This window comes from Aotus nancymaae, unplaced genomic scaffold, assembly GCF_030222135.1.
Source record: "Aotus nancymaae isolate 86718 unplaced genomic scaffold, 86718_ANA_hifiasm-v0.15.2.pri h1tg000057l, whole genome shotgun sequence".
NCBI classification, from domain to species: domain Eukaryota; kingdom Metazoa; phylum Chordata; class Mammalia; order Primates; family Aotidae; genus Aotus; species Aotus nancymaae.
In genome coordinates, this window is record NW_026988471.1 from 22,689,466 (window position 1) to 22,708,488 (window position 19,023).

The 19,023-nt window shown below is 40.2% G+C and overlaps 1 protein-coding gene across 2 annotated transcripts in view; it reads left to right on the plus strand.

Moving 5' to 3' along the window:
• UBXN2A (UBX domain protein 2A) overlaps positions 1-19,023 on the plus strand; it is a 60,891-nt gene that overhangs the window by 6,556 nt on the left and 35,312 nt on the right. For both annotated transcript variants that reach the window (XM_064363894.1, XM_064363893.1), the window contains exons 3-4: positions 10,259-10,313; positions 17,787-17,925. In XM_064363894.1, the coding sequence (XP_064219964.1) occupies positions 10,273-10,313; positions 17,787-17,925 (180 nt within the window). In that variant the 5' untranslated portion in view covers positions 10,259-10,272. The remainder of the gene's footprint in view (positions 1-10,258; positions 10,314-17,786; positions 17,926-19,023) is intronic.

A 19,023-nucleotide genomic window follows, 5' to 3' on the forward strand; every position in this document is an offset into this window, starting at 1 on the left:
AGATTATTTTGAATTAGTTGAAAATATGTTGGAGAACTGCCAAGTGAAAAACAAACAGCCCCACCCGATTGAAATGTCCAAAAGAGCTGAGATCTTTATCTATTTTATTCAATATGTATTATAAGCACCTAGAATCATTTATGCCTGGTATGTAGTACATGCTGAATAAGTATACACTTTAGTTATTTTTAACAACTTTACATAGTTATAATTGATACACACAGTAAGATGCACATATATATTTCATTTTTAAATTTTTATTAATTTATTTATTTTGAAATAGAGTTTTGCTCTTGTCACCCACGCTGAAGTGCAATGGTGCGATCTTGGCTCACTGCAACCTCCGCCTCCCAGGTTCAAGCAATTCTCCTGCTTCAGCCTCCCGAGTAGCTGGGATTACAGGCACCTGCCACCACGCCCAGCTAATTTTTGTGTTTTTAGTAGAGACGGGTTTCACCATATTAGCCAGGCTGGTCTAAAACTCCTGACCTCAGGTGATCCACCTGCCATGGCCTTCCAAAGTGTTGGGATTACAGGTGTGAGCCACCAGGCCCGTCCCAAGATGGGCATATTTAAAGCACGCCATTTAATTTTTTTTTGTGTGTGACAGTCTCAATTTGTCAGCCAGGTGTACAGTGGCATGATCTTGGCTCACTGTAGCCTCAACCTCCCTGGTTAAAGCAGTTCTCCTGCCTCAGCCTCCCAAGTAGCTGGGATTACAGGCATGTGGCCCCATACCCAGCTAATTTTTATATTTCTCTATAGAGACAGCTTTTCGGTGTGTTTCACAGGCTGGTCTCCAACTCCTGAACTCAAGTGATCCACCTGCCTTGGCCTCCCAAAGTGCTGGGATTACAAGCATGAGCCACTGCACCCAGCCCATTTAATATTTTTAAATAAAATAGTATTCAACTATTTTAATAATGTTTGTTTTTTTGTTGTTGTTCTCAGACAGGGTCTCAATCCTGTTGCCCAGGCTGGAGTGCAGTGGCGTGATCATGACTCACTGTATCTTCAACCTCCTGGGCTCAAACGATCCCCCTGCCTCAGCCTCCCAAGTATCTGGGGCTACAGTTGCATGTCATCACGCCTGGCTAATTTTTAATTTTTTTTTGTTGAGACAAGTTCTCACTATGTTGACCAAGCTGGTCTCGAACTCCTGGCCTGAAGTGATTCTCCTGCCTGGGCCTCCCACTGTGCTGAGATTACAGGCATGAGCCACTGTATCACATTATTTCTTAAAAAATAAATAAGTCAAAATGTAAACATTTCTTAAATCTGAATGGTCAGGGTAGGTATTTATATCTTTCTCTTTCCTTTGTGTATGTTTGAAATATTTAGACTTTTTTTTTTTTTTTTGAGAGACGAAGTCTCACTGTGTCACCAGGCTGGAGTGCAGTGGCGCGATCTCGGCTCACTGCAACCGCCACCACCCGGTTTCAAGCGATTCTGCTGCCTCAGCCTCCCGAGTACTGGGACTACAGGCATGCACCACCATACCCAGATGACTTTTTTTATAGTTTTAGTAGAGACGGGGTTTCACCATGTTGGCCAGGATGGTCTCAATCTCCTGACCTCGTGATTCACCCACCTTATTCTCCCAAAGTGCTGGGATTACAGACGTGAGCCACTGCGCTCAGCCAGGAATACTAGGTTTGAAGGAAGAAGTCTTATGAGAAAATATTGTTATGATTTCCTGGTTTTTTGTTTTGTTGTATTTTTTTGAGACAGAGCCTCACTCTGTCACCCAGGCTGGAGTGCAGTGGTGCGATCTCTGCTCACCACAACCATCACCTCCCCAGTTCAAGTGATTCTCCTGCCTTAGCCTCTCAAGTAGCTGGGATTACAGGCACCTGCCATCACACCCAGTTAATTTTTGTATTTTCAGTAGAGATGGGATTTCGCCATGTTGGCCAAGGCTGGTCTTGAACTCCTAACAGGTGACCCCCCGCCTCAGCCTCCCAAAGTGCTGGGATTACAGAAATGAGCCACCACACCTAGTTGCTGGGTTTTGTTTTTTTAATATGGAGTCTCCCTCTGTTGCCCAAGCTGGAATGCAGTGGAATGCTAACAGCTCACTGTAGCCTCAACTCCCCAGGCTCAAGTGATCATCTCACCTCAGCCTCTGGAGTAGCTGGGACCACAGGCATATGCCACCATGCCCAGCTAATTTTTGTATTTTTCATAGAGATGGGAGTCTCACTATGTTGCTCAGGCTGGTCTGGCACTCCTAGCCTCAAGCAGTCCTCCTACCTTGACATCCCAAAGTGCTGAGATTACAGGCTTGAGCCACCATGCTGGCCTCTTTATTTAATTTTAAAATTGTAAAAAAGTCATTTATTTATTTTTCTTTCTTCTCATAGTCAGTTTGGTTGTGTTTTCCTTAGTTACTCACCCTAGATACCCCAGTTAAATAAAACAGATCTTGATTTTTCTTTACTTGAGTTTTGACAGTTTGGACCACTGATAACTTTAAGTGTACATTTGACAATTCCTAACGATTGTCTATGTATGACCTCACATAGCACTTCTGTGTACTGCACTACTTTTTCTGTGTGCTCACATTGCTTTTAAGCCATGAGTCAACCAAATGTGATATGAAGCTCTTGGTTGTTGTTGTTTACAAAGTAATGTTCATTCTAGACATAATACATCTTTTTTAGTCATTACTTTAAATGTGAATTCGCATTACTTTTCACAGCTTCTAATTTATGATTTATAGAGTAAGAGGCAAATTATATTCCATGAGGACCCAAATCTTTGAAATTACTGCTATTCTTAGGTTATTAAGAATAATTTTCTGATAGAGCAAAAGTATTGTCTTTAAAAAAAAAACTAGCAGTATAACACTCTAGGTGTATATATTTTTAAGGTAGAGTTTTTTCATCCCAATTTTTATTACAAAAAATTTCAAATATATATGAAAGTGGAGAGAACAGTAAACTCTCATGTCTACCCATTACCCAGCTCAATGATTATCAAGTCGTGGCCATTTTGATTTTAATTATATTCCATCCCCATAATCCACTTGATTGTTTGATGCAAATTCTGGTTATAGTATTTATCAGTCAATATTTCAGTGTGTATCTAAAGCGATGACTTAAAAAAACTACAGCTACAGTCCCATCGTCACACCTTAAATTTTTTTTTTTTTTTTTTGAGTCGGAGTTTCGCTCTTGTTGCCCAGCCTGGAGTGCAATGGCGCGATCTTGGCTCACCGCAACCTCCGCCTCCTGGGTTCAAGCAATTCTCCTGCCTCAGCCTCCCGAGTAGCTGGGACTACAGGCATGTGCCACCATGCCCAGCTAACTTTTGTATTTTTAGTAGAGACGGGGTTTCACCATGTTGACCAGGATGGTCTCGATCTCTTGACCTCGTGATTCACCCACCTCACACCTTAAAAATTAATCATTACTCCAAAATGACATCAGATACCCCATCAGTATTCAGATGGTACTAATTCTTTTGTAACTTTTTTTACAGTTGATTTTTTTAAATCAAAATCTACATATGGTCCATATATTGTAATACATTGATACATTTCTGAAATATTTAAATAATCTATCATCTCTTTTTTCTTCCTAGTAATATATGTGTTGAAAAAAATGGATCATTTTTCCTAAAGAATTTTCCACATTCTGGGCTTTGTTGATTGCATTCTTGTGATCTGATTACAAACTCCTCTGTGCCCTATATTTCCTGTAATCTAGTAGTTAGATCTAGAGGCTTGAATGGATTCAGATTCACATTTTTGGCAAGAATAGATAGTGGTACAAGCTTTCATACTGAGGCGTGTTTTTTGCCTGGCTGTATCTGTTTGTGGTGTTAGCAGCCATTGATATTGCCTAGATTCATTATTGCATTAGAAGTTGCAAATTGGAGAATTCTAACTCAGTAATTCATCTTCATTTACCTGGATTCATGTATAAAGGAAACTTTCATTAACTCTTTGGTTATTCAGAGATAAGTTCAAAGAAGAAAGACAGTATGCATATTTTATTCTTAATCTTATTTATCAGTTTTCAGTATATATAATAAATTGGTACCCTAGTATTCTCAAAAGATGATCAATGAGTTTGTTTTCTTTTAATGAGTATCATTATGAAGTGATATTTGATGTGTTTCAATTCAGGTAGTTGTTTTTTTGGTCCCATTTTTTTTTTTTTTTCTTTCTCTTTAGGTAGGGTCTCACTCTGTCACCCAGGCTGGGGTGCACTGGTGTAGTCATGGCCTGGTATAATCACTGCAGCCTCGACCTCCCAGGCTCAAGAGATCTCCCCACCTCAGCTTCACATATAGCTAGGACTACAGCTATGTGCCGCTATGCTTGGTTAATTTTTGTATTTTTTGTAGAGACATGGTCTCACTGTTGCCCAGGCTTGTCTCAAACTCCTGGCCTCAAGCAGCCCTGCCTTGGCCTCCCAGAGTGCTGGGATTACAGATGTGAACCACTACACCAGCTGATCCCATCTTTGGGCCAATAGTACCCTCCTCAAATTTACTTCTGAATCTTTTTGACACTAATCCATAATATCAAGATATGCCAAGTGCAAAGTAGACATTTTTTGACCCAGAACTGGAATCACCTATTTTTCCAGTAAACCTTGATTCCTTTTAGTGGGAAATGGTATTAGTATACCAACAAATCTGGGTGCTAGAAGTGCTCATTGTTATTGGATGCTTATTGCTTTGGAATCTTTTTAATGAGCAGAGTTAATATTTTTTTTTTAAAACAGGAAATACGGCACGAGATTTTACTGATATTTCCAATTAAAATTTTTTAATGACAGGAATTTCACTTGGCTTCTTTGATTTTTATATTGTTATTTATTCTCACTCTTAAAAAAAGTTTTGCTTTTTGGCTGGGCATAGTGGCTCACACCTGTAATTCCAACACTTGGGGAGGCTGAGGCAGGCAGATCAACTAAGGTCAGGAGTTTGAGACCAGCCTGGCCAACATGGCAAAATTCTTTCTCTACTAAGAATACAGAAATTAGCCAGGTGTAGTGGTGAATGCCTGTAATCCCAGCTACTCAGGAGGCTGAGGCAGGAGAATTGTGTGAACCCCAGAGATGGAGTTGCAGAGAGCTGAGATTGCCCCCACTGTACCCCTAGGCAACAGAGCGAGACTCCATCTCAAAAAAAAAAATCTTGGTTGGTAAGTATCATAAAAACCATGATCATTATACCATAGTATCATAAAAACAATACTTGATCATTATATGATAGTATCAGAAAAACAATGCTAATGTATTACGAATAATATGATTATTAGAAACTGTATTTACCCCCTTCAGGTTTATCCAACTAGGATATCCAGTCAAATTACTAAATTACTCTGGTTTTTGTTGTTGTTTTTCTGTTTATTTATTTATTTTTGAGACAGAGTCTTACTCTGTCACCCAGGCTGGAGTCTAGTGGCACAGTCTTTGCCAACTGCAACCTCTGCTTCCTGGGTTCAAGCAATATTCATGCTTCCACCTCTCAAGTAGCTGGCATTACAAGCATGCACCACCATTCCCATCTAATTTTTCTGTTTTTAGCAGAGACGGGGTTTCGCCACATTGCCCAGGCTAGTCTCGAGCTCCTAGCCTCAGGTGATCCGCCCACCTCAGCCTCCCAAAGTGCTTCGATTACAGGTGTGAACTACTGCGCCTAGGCAATTACTCTGTTTTAAAGTTATTTGAAATAGTTCCTATGCATGGTTTTGCCACCAACTTGATCAGTTCCGTTCCATTTGTTTGATTTTTACTTTCTATTTTTAGAGGGGTTTTTTTTTTGTTTTGTTTTTTGCTTTGTTTTTTGAGACAGGGTGCTGCTTTGTTGCCCAGGCTAGAGTGCAGAGTGGCGTGATCATGGCTTACTGCAGCCTTGATTTCCTGGGCTCAGGTGATCCTCCCACCTCAGCCTCCCAAGAGGCTGGGAGTACCAGCATGTACCACCATGCCTAGCTAATTTTTTGTAGAGATGGATTTTTGCCATGTTGCCTAGGCTGGTCTCAAATTCCTGAGCATAAGCAATCTGCCTGTCTTGGCCTCCCAAAGCACTGGGATTACAGGTGTGAGCCACCACCCCCAGCCCAATTCTTTTATTTTATTTTGTTTTATTTTATTTTAAAGAGATGAGATCTCGCTATGTTGCCCAGGCTTGTCTCAAACTTCTGACCTCAAGCAGTCCTTCTGCCTCAGCCTCTCGAGTAGCTGGGATTATAGGTGTGAGCCACTGCACCCAGCTATATTAATCTTTTATTTATAGTATCAGTTCCAAATATTTTTTCTTAGTTTGTCTTCTTTGTTTTAAATTGTTTTTTCATTTTACACTATAGCTCTCAGATCTTACACTTTTTTTTTTTTGAGATGGAGTCTTGCTCTGTCGCCAGGCTGGAGTGCAGTGGCGTGATCTCTACTCACCACAGCCTCCGCCCCCCAGGTTCAAACGATTCTCCTGCCTATGCCTCCCGAGTAGCTGGGATTACAGGCATGCACCACCATGCTCGGCTAATTTTTGTATTTTTAGTAGAGACCAGGTTTCACCATGTTGGCCAGGATGGTCTCGATCTCTTGACCTTGTGATCTACCCGCCTCGGCCTCCCAAAGTGCTGAGATTACAGGCATGAGCCACCGTGCCTGGCCTCTTATACATTTTTTATTGTATAAGATGTATCAGTTTTTCTTATTGCTTCTGGATTTGAGTTATAGGAAAGTCGTCTTCTCTTCCAGGTTATTTCCAGGTTTTTTTTTTTGTTTTTTTTTTTTGAGATGGAGTCTCGCTCTATTGCCCAGGCTGGAGTGCAATGGCGTGATCTTGGCTCACTGCAGCCTTCACCTCCCAGGTTCAAGCGATTCTCTTGCATCAGCCTCCTGAGTAGCTGGGATTGCAGGCTCGTCCCATCACGCCTGGCTAATTTTTGTATTTTTAGTAGAGATGGGGTTTCACCATGTTGGTCAGGCTGGTCTCGAACTCCTGACTTCGTTATCTGCCCACCTCAGCCTCCCAAAGTGCTCAGATTACAGGCATGAGCCACCACGCCCAGCCTCTTCCAGGTTATTAAAAAAAAAATTTACTATGTTTTCTTAACTTAAATAGTTATGAGTTAGCTCTTTATTTTTTTATTGTAGCTGGGCACAGTGGCGTGTGCCTATAGTCCAGCTACTCTGGAGGCTGAGGTGAGAGGGCCACTTGAAACCAAGAGTTTGAAACCAGCCTAGGTAACATAGTGAAACTGGGTTTCCAACAACACTTCAAACAAAAAATTAGCAGGGTACACCCATTGTTCCAGCTACTCAGGAGGCTGAGGCAGGAGGATCACTTGAGCCCAGGAGTTTAAGCTGTAGTGCACTATGATCATGCCTGTGAATAGCCGCTGCATTTCAGCTTGGGCAACATAGCTAGTCTGTCTCAAAATAAAATAAAATAAACATTTTTTATTGTGAGAAAACATAGATAACATAAGATTTGCCATTTTAATCATTTTTAAATGTACAATTCTGTGACATTAATTACATTCACAGTGTTGTACAACCGTCACTGCTGTTCATTTCCAAGACATTTTCATCACCCCAAACAGAAACTCTATACCCATTAACTGCTCATTCCTCACTCATCTCAATCCCTAGTAACCTCTATTCTACTTTCTGTCTTTATCAGTAACCTATTCTAGATATTTTATATGTATGGAATCATAAAGTATTTGTCCTTTTATGTTTGACTTTTTTATTCATGTAGCATCATGTTTTCAACGTTCATCCATGTTATAGTATGTATCAGAACTTCACTCCTTTTGTAGCTGAATAATACTCCATTGCTTATATACACCACATTTTGTTTATTCATTCATCTGTTGATGAATACTTGAGTTGTTTCCACCTTTTGACTATTGTGATTATCACTGTAGCCACAAAACTCTTTTCTTCAGCAGCGGTATTTCACATTCCCACCAGCAGTGTACCAGGGTTCCAATTTCTTTACAACCTTGCCAACACTTGTTTTCTGTTTTTTGTTTTCTTTTTAGTAGCCATCCTAATGGGTGTGAAGTAGTGTCTCATTATGGTTTTGATTTGTATTTTCTAGGAACTATTGATTTTGAGCATCTTTTCATGTGCTTATTAGCCACTTTTATTTCTTTGGAAAAATGCCTATTCCCACAAGTCCTTTGCCCATTTGTGCATTGTTTTTCTTTTTTTGTATTTTGTCGTGCATTTTTTTTAAGAGACAGATTCTTGCTCTGTTGTCCAGGTTGGAGCGTGGTGACATGATCATGGCTCTCTGCAGCCTCAAATTCCCTGACTCAAGTGATCTCCTGCCTCTCAGCTTCCCAAGTAGCTGGGAATACAGGAGTACGCCACTGTGCCCAGCTTTCCTATCATTTTAACATTGCCCTTTTCTTGATTCAGCATTCCCTTGGATGCTGTAACCCTTCTTTGACTATTTTCTAGAGTTCTGATAAAGTTGGTTCTAACAGTTTCTACTTGTTTTTTGATTTTTTGGGGGTGGGGGGACAGGTGCCTGGACCTATCTGTTTTTCCATTTTGCTGATGTCACCCTCGAGTTTAATTTTCCTTTTTCTTTTTCTCCCACTGTCTTTCAATAGAAGTTTAAACATTTTAAATCTTGTATATGTAATCTCATCTCATTTAGTGAAGGGGGTACATTCTGAAAAGAGCTTCATTAGGCAATTTTGTCATTGTGTGAATATCATGAAATGTATTTACACAAACCTGATAGTATAGCCAACTATACACACAGCCTGTATGGTGTAGCCTATTACTCTTAGGCTACAAACCTGTACAGCATGTTACCATACAGAATACTGTAGGCAATTATGATATAATTGTAACTATTTGCATATCTAAACATATCTCAACATAGAAAAAGTACAGTAAAAATATACTATTATAATCTCATGGGACCATCATTGTATATCCAGTCCATTGTTGACCAACATGTTGTTACACAGCATATTACTGTATTTGGAATGTATTTTGGTTATGTTAATATCACCTTACTATTGAGTTTATTAAAGGGTTCATTTCAGGCTGGAGTGCCGTGGCACAGTCTTGGCTCACTACAACTTCTGCCTCCCAGGTTCAAGTAATTCTCATGCCTCAGCCTCCCCAGTAGCTGGAATTATAGGTGTGTGTTACCACGCCAAGCTAATTTTTGTATTTTTAGTAGAGATGGGGTTTCATCATGTTGACCAGGCTGATGTCGAGCTCCTTACCTGAAGTGATCTGACTGCCTCAGCCTCCCAAAGTGCTGGGAGTACAGGCATTACCACCATACCTGGCCTCATCATTTTTATTTAAAAAAAAAATTAATAGTATAGACTCACATACTTTTGTTTTATTCAATGGCGCATAATCCACTAGTGTTATTTTTTTTTTAGACGTTCAATTTCCCAAATTTAGCCAATGGGAGCCCCTTCAGAGTGGCTTTGGGGTCACTTTTTCTTTTCTTTTTAATTTATTATTATTATTATTATTTTTTGAGACAGAGTCTCACTCACTCTGTTACCCAAGCTGTAGTGCAGTAGTGCAATCTTGGCTCACTGCAAGCTCTGCCTCCTGGGTTCAAGTGATTCTCCTGCCTCAGCCTCCCAAGTAGCTGGGATTACACGCGCACACTACCACATCAAGCTAATTTTTAAATTTTTAGTACAGATGGTGTTTTGCCACCACACCCCTGGCCTTTGGGGTCCTTTGATATATGTTTATGGTTTTTTTGTTTTTGTTTTTTTTTTTGAGCCTGTCTCCCAGGCTGGAGTGCAATGGCGTGATCTCGGCTCACTGCAACCTCTGCCTCCTGGGTTCAAGCGATTCTCCTGCCTCAGCCTCCTGAGTAGCTGGGATTACAGGCGCCCACAACCACACCCAGCTGTATTTTTAGTAGAGACAGGGTTTTACTATGTTAGCCAGCCTGGTCTCGAACTCCTGACCTCAGGTGATCCGCCTGCCTCTCGGCCTCCCAAAGTGCTGGGATTAAAGGCTTGAGCCACCGTGCCCAGCCTCATCATAAGTTTTAAGAAGTCTTTCTTTTGTCAGATTATCAGACTTGAAAATGTATTTTCTAACATTTCTTTATTTTGTAGATGAAAATGACAGCTTTGAGTTTGCTCACTTTTTCTTTAGACCCTTTTAAGTGCTACTTTAGGACTACATGGTAACTTAAATGTTAAAAAATATTGATATGTACATAGGAATAAATTTGTTTAAAACATTAAATTGAGAACTTTAGCTTTTATTTCTTTTTACTTTTACAGTAAGGCAAAAGAGAATGAAAGACGTAGATAACCTCAAAAGTATAAAGGAAGAATGGTAAGTTAATTCAAACTGTGAATTGCTTTGTTAATGTCTTTGTTAATATCATTCTCTATTTTTATTACAGTTCACTGGCAGAGATAGTAAAGTATGTTTTAATTGTGTATGACTACTTCAGTAAATATCTACTATATTGAAGTAATTTTTTTTTACCATGGCTGCATTGAACAGATTTTAGTGAAGTTACTTGAATGTTTTTTGTTATTAATTAAAAAAAGTTAAATTATGAATGTTCATACATTGCTTCTGTTATTTAAGAAATTAAATAACTATTTACCTCATTAGCCTCTTGTGATAGAATACTATTTTGGTGTCATAGTGGAAATATGGTTTTGTAGTCAGATAAACCTAGGCTTGAATCCCATCTCTGCCTTGTATTACTCTCTGGCCTTTGGGCAGCTTAGGTAAATTCTTTGAGCCTCAATATCTCATCTATAAAATGAGGCTATAAATAACTACCTATCTGAAAGGTTTTATGTGCATATCTTTTTTTTCTTTTTTCTTTCTTTCTTTTTTTTTTTTTTTTAACAGACAGAGTATCTATTGCCCAGGTGCAATCATAGCTCATTGGAGCTTTGAATTCCAGGACTCAAGTGATCATCCCACCTTGGCCTCCTGAGTAGCTGGGACTACAGTTTTACACCACTGTACCCAGTTAATTTTTAAATTTTTTGTAGCAGTGAGATTTCACTATATTGCCCAGAACTCCTGGTTTCAACTGAGCCTCCTGCCACAGCCTCTCAAAATGCTGCGATTATAGGCATGAGCCACCATACTTGGCCTATTTGTTATTTTTTTCACTCAGGTATTTATAGGCTTATATAAATATTTGATGCTAATTATATAATTGTGACATTGTTGGCCGGGCGAAGTGGCTCCTGCCTTTAATCCCAGTACTTTGGGAGGTGAGGCAGGTGAATCACCTGAGGTCAGGAGTTCGAGACCAGCCTGGCCAACATGGTGAAATCCTGTCTCTATTAAAAATATAAAAATTATCTGGGTGTGGTGGCAAGCGCCAGTAATCCTATTCGGGATGCTGAGAAGGAGAATTGTTTGAACCCTGGAGGCGGAGGTTGCAGTGAGCCAAGATTGCACCACTGCACTCCAGTCTGGGTAACAGAGCAAGACTCTGTCTCAAAAGAATTTTTTTAAAAACTAGCCAGCGTGGTAACACATACCTGTAAACCCAGCTACTGAGGAGGCTGAGACAGGAGGATTGTTTGACCCTAGGAGTTAGAGACTTCAGTGAGCCATGATCATGTAATATATTGCACTTCTCCATTCTGGGTCACAGAGTTCTCCAAAAAAAAAAATATCTCGAAAAGAGATGAATGGGTAAAGAATATATAATACATACCTACAATGGAATATTATTCAGTCTTGAAAAAGAAGGAAATTCTGTAGTATGCAACAGCATGGATGAATCTTGAAGATATAATGGTGATTGCCAGGGGCTGGAGGAAAGTGAAAATGGGGAGCTGCTTATCAGTGGGCATAAAGTTTCAGTTAAGCAAGATGAATAGGTCCTAGAGATATGCTGAACAACATAGTACCTATAGTTAACCACACTTTATTGTTCACTGAAAAATTTATTAAGAGGTTAGGTCTCATTTTAAGTTTTCTTACCGCAATAAAATTTTTAAAAAATTTTGGAAATCCCTCACCTGAAGCTTCTATACTTTTATTATTTTAGGAACTCCTGATATTGTTTACTGGCTGGACACGATGGCTCATGCCTGTAATCCTGGCACTTTGGGAGGCCACGGCAGGCAGATTTCTTGAGCCCAGGAGTTCAAGACCAGCCTGGAACACATGGTGAACCCTAGCTCTACAAAAAATACAAAAATTAGCTATTGGAGAGGCTGGAACTATAGGCATGCCCCACAATCCCTGGCTAATTTTTCTTATTTTTTTATGGAGATGGGGTCTCCCTATGTTGTCCAGGCTAGTCTCAAACTCCTGGGCTCAAGGGATCCTCCCACCTCAGCCTCCTAAAGTGCTGGGATTATAGGTGTGAGCCACTGCACCTGGCCTCCTTTCCATTCTGTATATATTTTATTTCCTTTCCTTATCTTACTGGATTAGCTAGGACTTCCAGTACAATACTGATAAGGAATGGTAAGACGTGACATCCTTGTCTTGTTCCTTATCTTAGTGAGAAAGCATCTAGTTTCTCATGATTAAATGTGATGTTAGCTGTAGGCTTTTGCAGACATTCTATGCCAAGGTGAGGAAGTTCCCTTTCTATTCCTAGTTTGTGGGGGTTTTATTATGAATGGTTATTGGATATTGTCAAATGCTTTTCTGCATATGTTGATATGATTATATTATTTTTATTCTTTAGGCTATTGATGTGACGGATTACATGAATTGATTTTCAGTGTTAAACCACTGCAGCCTTGCATACCTAGGATAAATCCTACATGGTTGTGGTGTTTAATTTTTTTAAACATATTGTTGTATTCTATTTGCTAATATTTTGTTGAGTATTTCTACATATGTGTTCATGATAAGTTTTCTGTAGTTTTCCTTTCTTGTAATATCTTTGGTTTTAGTATAGCATAGTGTTTTCCTCATAGAATGAGTTAAAAGTGTTCCCTCTGCTTCTATTTTCTGGAAGAGATTGTAGCAAATTAGTATCATTTGTTTCTTAAATGTTTGGTAGAATTCATCAGTGACATCATCCAGGCCTGATGCTTCTGTTTTGGAAGGTTATTTATTATTGATTTAATTTCCTTAGTATATGTAGGCCTATTCATATTGTCTGTTCCTTCTTGTGTGTGTTTTGATAGACTCTGCCTTATAAGAAATTGGTTCATTTCATCTAAGTTATCAATTTTAGGGGCATAAAGCAGTTCTTAATGCCTTTGCTATTCTTTTTTCCTGTGTCTATACACTCATCAAAAGTGAAACAAACCAATGACCACCTGTTCAATGGAGCCAGAGCACCCCAGTTTTCTGAACTGTATCTTATATCTCTTATTGTAGTTCTTTTTTTTTTTTTTTTTGAGACATGGTCTCGCACTGTTGCCCAGGCCTAGAGTACATTGGTGTGATCTCAGTTCACTGTGACCTTGGCCTCCTGGATTCAGGTGATCTTCCCACTTCAGCCTCCCAAGTAGCTGGGGCTACAGGCATGCACCACCACACCCAGCTAATTCTTTTTTCTTTTTTTTTTTTTTGTAGAGACAGGATTTCACCATGTTGCCCAAGATGGTCTCCAATTCCTGGGCTCAAGCAATTCTCCCCACCTTGGTCTCCCAAATTTCTGGGATTATAGGCATGAGCCATTGGACCTGGCTGTAGCTATTTTCTATTGTAACTATTTCTTACTATACATCTCCACTCTACTCTACTCTTACTATACATCTCTACTCTACTGCACTCCACTCTACTCTGAACCTCTTATAAACATAGTTTCTTTTTTTTTTTCTCCATTCTTTGTCCCTCTAGAGAGCATAAACTGTTTCTTACTCTTCATATCTCCCTGCCACCTAGCATGTAGTAGATACTCAATAAATGTTTGAGTAATTTGAATTTACATGATGAAGTTTAATAGAATTTACACATCAAATAAATAACATAAAGGAATAAAACCAGCTACTTTTGATGCTCAGCTTTATTGGCTGTGTATTTTGTAATTACTTATGGAGCACCAACTACCATCTGAACCAGAAGAAACAGTTAAATACCAGAAAACATAAAATGGTTATAATGATATTACTATCTAATATGTGAGAGTGTACTGTGTGCCAGTATGTATACTGATACTTACTATATACCACGGCTTTTATATATTTTTTCATTTAATCTTCATAACAACCATGTGAAATAAGTGGTGGTATCTGTATTTCACAAATAAGCAAACCAAATCACATAGAAGTTAAGTTTCTTACCCATTGTCAGCATGACTAAATGAAGGCACCTAAATACAAACAGCAAAGCCTGGACTTTTAGACAATATGCTATACTGCTATTTGACTATGCTGATTAAAGGGAGGGGAAAATCACTAGTGTTATAAGAAACCATCTTAGGGTGTGACTATTTCTGTATAGGAGGTATCATGTCATTGCTTTGGAAAAGGCGTAATTAATACTTTGTGATAATGTGGAGTGTTTTAAGAGTGTATACAGAGAATATACCCAAGTTAAAGCACCGCCTGAGTATCAGCATTTTAGTAACAATATAGTGATGGCCTTTTTTTTTTTTTTTTTTAAAGAAATGAGGTTTCCAGGCGGGGTGCAGTGGCTCACGCCTGTAATCCCAGCACTTTGGTAGGCCCAGGTGGGCGGATCAACTGAGGTCGGGGGTTCAAGACCAGCCTGACCAACAAGTAGAAACCCCTTCTCTACTAAAAATACAGAAAATTAGCTGGGCATGGTGGTGCATGCCTGTAATCCCAGCTACTCGGGAGGCTGAAGCAGGGGAATCACTTGAACCCAGGAGGCAGAGGTTGCAGTGAGCTGAGATCATGCCATTGCACTCCAGCCAGGTGGCAACAAGAGTGAAACTCTGTCTTAAAAAAAAAAAAAAGAAAAACAGAGACAAGATCTCATTAAATTTCCCAGGCTAGAATGCAGTGGTTAGTCAGTCACAGGCTCAGTCAGAGCACACTACAGCCTCAAAGTCCTGGCCTCAAGTGATCCTCCTCAAGTGACTACAGACAGGTACCACCACACCAAGGCTCAGTGACAGCTATTTTCTATGGCAGTCTAGCATAGTGATTAAGAGCAAAGGCATTGGTAGCTTGAGTTTAGTTCCTAGCACTGCCTCCTAATAGCTTTGCGATCTCTGGCAAATTAAGCTTTTTAGGGTCATTGTGAGGACTGAGTGAGTTGGCACATGTAAGGTACTTAGTTCTTTATAAGATGTCATGGTTAGGATCACAGACTTGGGAGACAGAGTAGCAGCATAGTTTAACAGTCTCTAGCTTATATTTCCTGGCACAGTATAACAGGTATAAAAATGTGAAATTATTTATAGAATTTGAGAAATCCTAGGCTGGACACTGTAGCTCTCGCCTGTAATCCCAGCACTTTGGGAAGCTGAGGCGGGTGGATCACTTGAGGTCAGGAGTTCGAGACCAGCCTGGCCAATATGGTGAAACCCTATCTCTAAAAAAATTAGCCAGGCATGGTGGCATGTGCCTGTAATCCTAGCTACTTGGGAGGCTGAGGTAGGAGAATTGCTTGAACCCAAGAGGTGGAGGTTGCAGTGAGCCAAGATCACACCATTGCACTCCAGCCTGGTCAACAAAAATGAAACTCCATCTCAAAAAAAAAAAAAGAGGCTGGGCACGGTGACTCACCCCTGTAATCCCAGCACTTTGGGAGGCCATGGCAGGTGGATCGCAAGGTCAGGAGATCGAGACCATCCTGGCCAACATGGTGAAACCCCATCTCTACTAAAAATATAAAAATTAGCTGGGCATTATGGCATGTGCCAATAGTCCCAGCTACTCCAGGGGCTGAGGCAGGAGAATTGCTTGAACTCAAGAGGCGGAGGTTGCAGTCAGCTGAGATCACGCCACAGCACTCCAGCCTAGACAACAGAGCAAAACTCCATCTCAAAAAAAAAAAAATGAAAAAAAGAATTTGAAAAATCCTATTTCTGTACTTTTATAAATTTTCCTGCATGACTTCAAAAGAGATCAGTCAGAAACCATCTTTTCTAGCAAACAGAATCTTAGATAATATTTTTTATACAAAGAAATAAAAATACAAAATTAAAACCAGTAAAGTATTAAACTACTATAGGCTGGATGCAGTGGCTCACACCTGTAATCCCAGCATTTTGGGACAGACACAGGAGGATTGTTTGAGCCCGGGAGTTTGAGATAAGCCTGGACAGCATAGTGAGACCCTCTTTCTCCAAAACATTTTTAAAAATCAGCCAGCTATGGCAATGTGCACCTGTAGAACCAGCTACTTTGTGGAGAACCACTTGAACCAGGAGGTTGAGGCTGCAGTGAGCTGTGATCATGCCACTGCACTCTAGCCTGGGTGACAGAATGAGACTCTGTCTCAAAAATAAATAAATAAATAAACCCCTATCAATGAAGTCTTCAGTGGGAAATATTCTGAAGTGCACAAAGGAGCAAAAATGCAATTGTTCCTATTACATTATCCTCTTTAGTTTCAAGAGTGCTTTCTGTTACTAAAAAATGCATAGTAGCCTCTTTTAAAGCCATTTTGAGGCCTTTAAAAATAACACATTTTTGGCCAGGAGCAATGACTCACACCTGTAATCTCAGCACTTTGGGGGAGGCCAAGACCGGCAGATCACTGGAGCCCAGGAGCTTGAGACCAGCTTGAGCAACATGGTTAAAGTCCATCTCTACAAAAAATTAGCTGGGCATTGTGGTACAAGCCTGCAGTCCCAGCTACTTAGAGGACTGAAGTGAGAAGATTACTTGAGTCCTGGAGGTTGAGACTGCAATGAGCTGAAATTGAGCCACTGCACTCCAGCCTGGGGGACAAAGAGAGACTTTGTTTGTAAAAAACAAAACAAAACCACAAGACGTTTTTTAATCCAGACCAGTGGTTTTTAACCTGGAGAGATTTTGCCCCTACCACATTTGGCAACGTGTAGAGATGTTTTTGGTTGTTATAACAACTGGGGGTTAGGGATGGGGCAGGGATGTGCATCTTACTTGTTGTATCTCATGGATAGAGACCAGGATACTGTTAAACATTCTGCAACAGTGTTCCCCAACTTTTTTGGCACCAGGGACTGGTTTTGTGGAAGACAGTTTTTCCACAGACCTGTGCGGGGAGAAAGGGAGATGGTTTCGGGATGATTCAAGTACATTACATTTATTTGCACTTTATTTGTATCATTATTACATTATAATGTATAATGAACTAATTATACAACTCACTATAATGTAGAATCAGTGGGAGTCCTGAACTTATTTTCCTGCAACTAGATGATCTCATCTGAGGGTGATGGTAGACAGTGACAGATCATGAAGCATTAGAGTCTCATAAGGAGCATGCAACCTAGATCCTTTGCATGCTCAGTTCACAGGTTAATGCTTCTATGAGAATCTAATGCCACCACTGATCTGACAAAAGGCAGAGCTCAGGTGGTAATTCGAGCAATGGGGAGCGACGATAAATACAGATGAAGCTTTGCTTGCTTGCCCATCACTCATTTCCTGCTGTGCGACCCGGTTCCTAACACACCATGGGCCTATGGGTTGGGGATCCCAATCTTCAATGCACAGGACACCTCATTCAGCAAAGCATTATTTATTTCTATATGTTAGTAGAGCTGAGGTTGAGAAAACCCTGCTCTGGACTAAAAAGGGATTAATGACTTCCCCAAGGTTATATTAACTTAGAAAAGGGCCTGAACTACAGACATGCAGATAGCATCTAAGTTCAATATCTCTTAAGTAGAACAAAATAAGTAAATTTTTAGAGACCTAATAGTTAATAGTGCCTATTTTTCTTTATCCTGTTTAGGGTTTGTGAAACAGGATCTGATAATCAACCTCTTGGTAATAATCAACAATCAAATTGTGAATATTTTGTTGATAGCCTTTTTGAGGAAGCTCAGAAGGTTGGTTCCAAATGCTTGTCTTCCACTGAACAGAAGAAACAGGTAAATAAATGTCCATTACTTTTTTTTTTCTTCCAGTGTTTCTCAATATATGGAACTTTTAGAGGATCCCTAAGGTCAGATTGTTTTGTTTGTTTGAGATAAGGTCTTGCTCTGTCACCCAGACTGAAGTGCAGTGGCTTAGTCTTGGCCCACTGCAACCTCAACCTCCTGGGTTCAAGCAGTCCTCCTGCTTCAGCCTTCCTGGGTATCTTGGACCTCAGGCATATATCACCATGCCCAGCTAATTTTTTTTATTCTTTTGTAGAGATGGGGTCTTGCTTTGTTGCCCAGGCTGGTCTTGAACTCCTGTGCTCAAATAATTCTCCTGCTTTGGTCTCCCAAAGTGCTGGGATTATAGGTGTAAGGCCAAAACTGTTTTCATAATAGATATTATTTCCCTTTTTTACTATGTTCACAAGCTAGGCACACCTATAATCCCAGCACTTTAGGAGGCTGAGGCAGGAGGATCACTTGAGCCCAGGAGTTGAAAACCAGCCTGGGCAACAAAGCAAGACTCCATCTCTACAAATGAATAAAAAAATTAACTGGGTGTGGTGGCATGTACCTGTTTCACAGCTTCTTGGGAGGTTGAGGCAGGAGGACTGCCTGAGCTCAGGAGGTTGAGGCTGCATTGAGACATGACTGCATCACTGCACTCCAGCCTGGGTGACAGAGTAAAACCCTGACTCAAAAAATAAGATAAAATAATATAAAAAAATAAAACAGTTGGGCGCAGTAACTGTAATCCCAGCACTTTGGGAGGCCGAGGCAGGCAGATCACAAGGTCAAGAAATCAAGACCATCCTGGCCAAATGGTGAAACCCTGTCTCTACTAAAAATACAAAAATTAGTCTGGTATGGTGGCACGTGCCTGTAGTCCCCGCTACCTACTTGGGAGGCTGAGGCAGGAGAACCTGTTGAACCCAGAAGGTGGAGGTTGCAGTCAACCAAGATCATGCCATTGCACTCCAGCCTGGTGGGAGACCAAGACTCTGTCTCAAAAAACAAAAAATAAAACAAAAAACTGTATTTAGTTTGCACTGATATTTCAAAAGCAGTGGTGGGTAAAACTACAACACCTTAATAGGAATCAAGGCA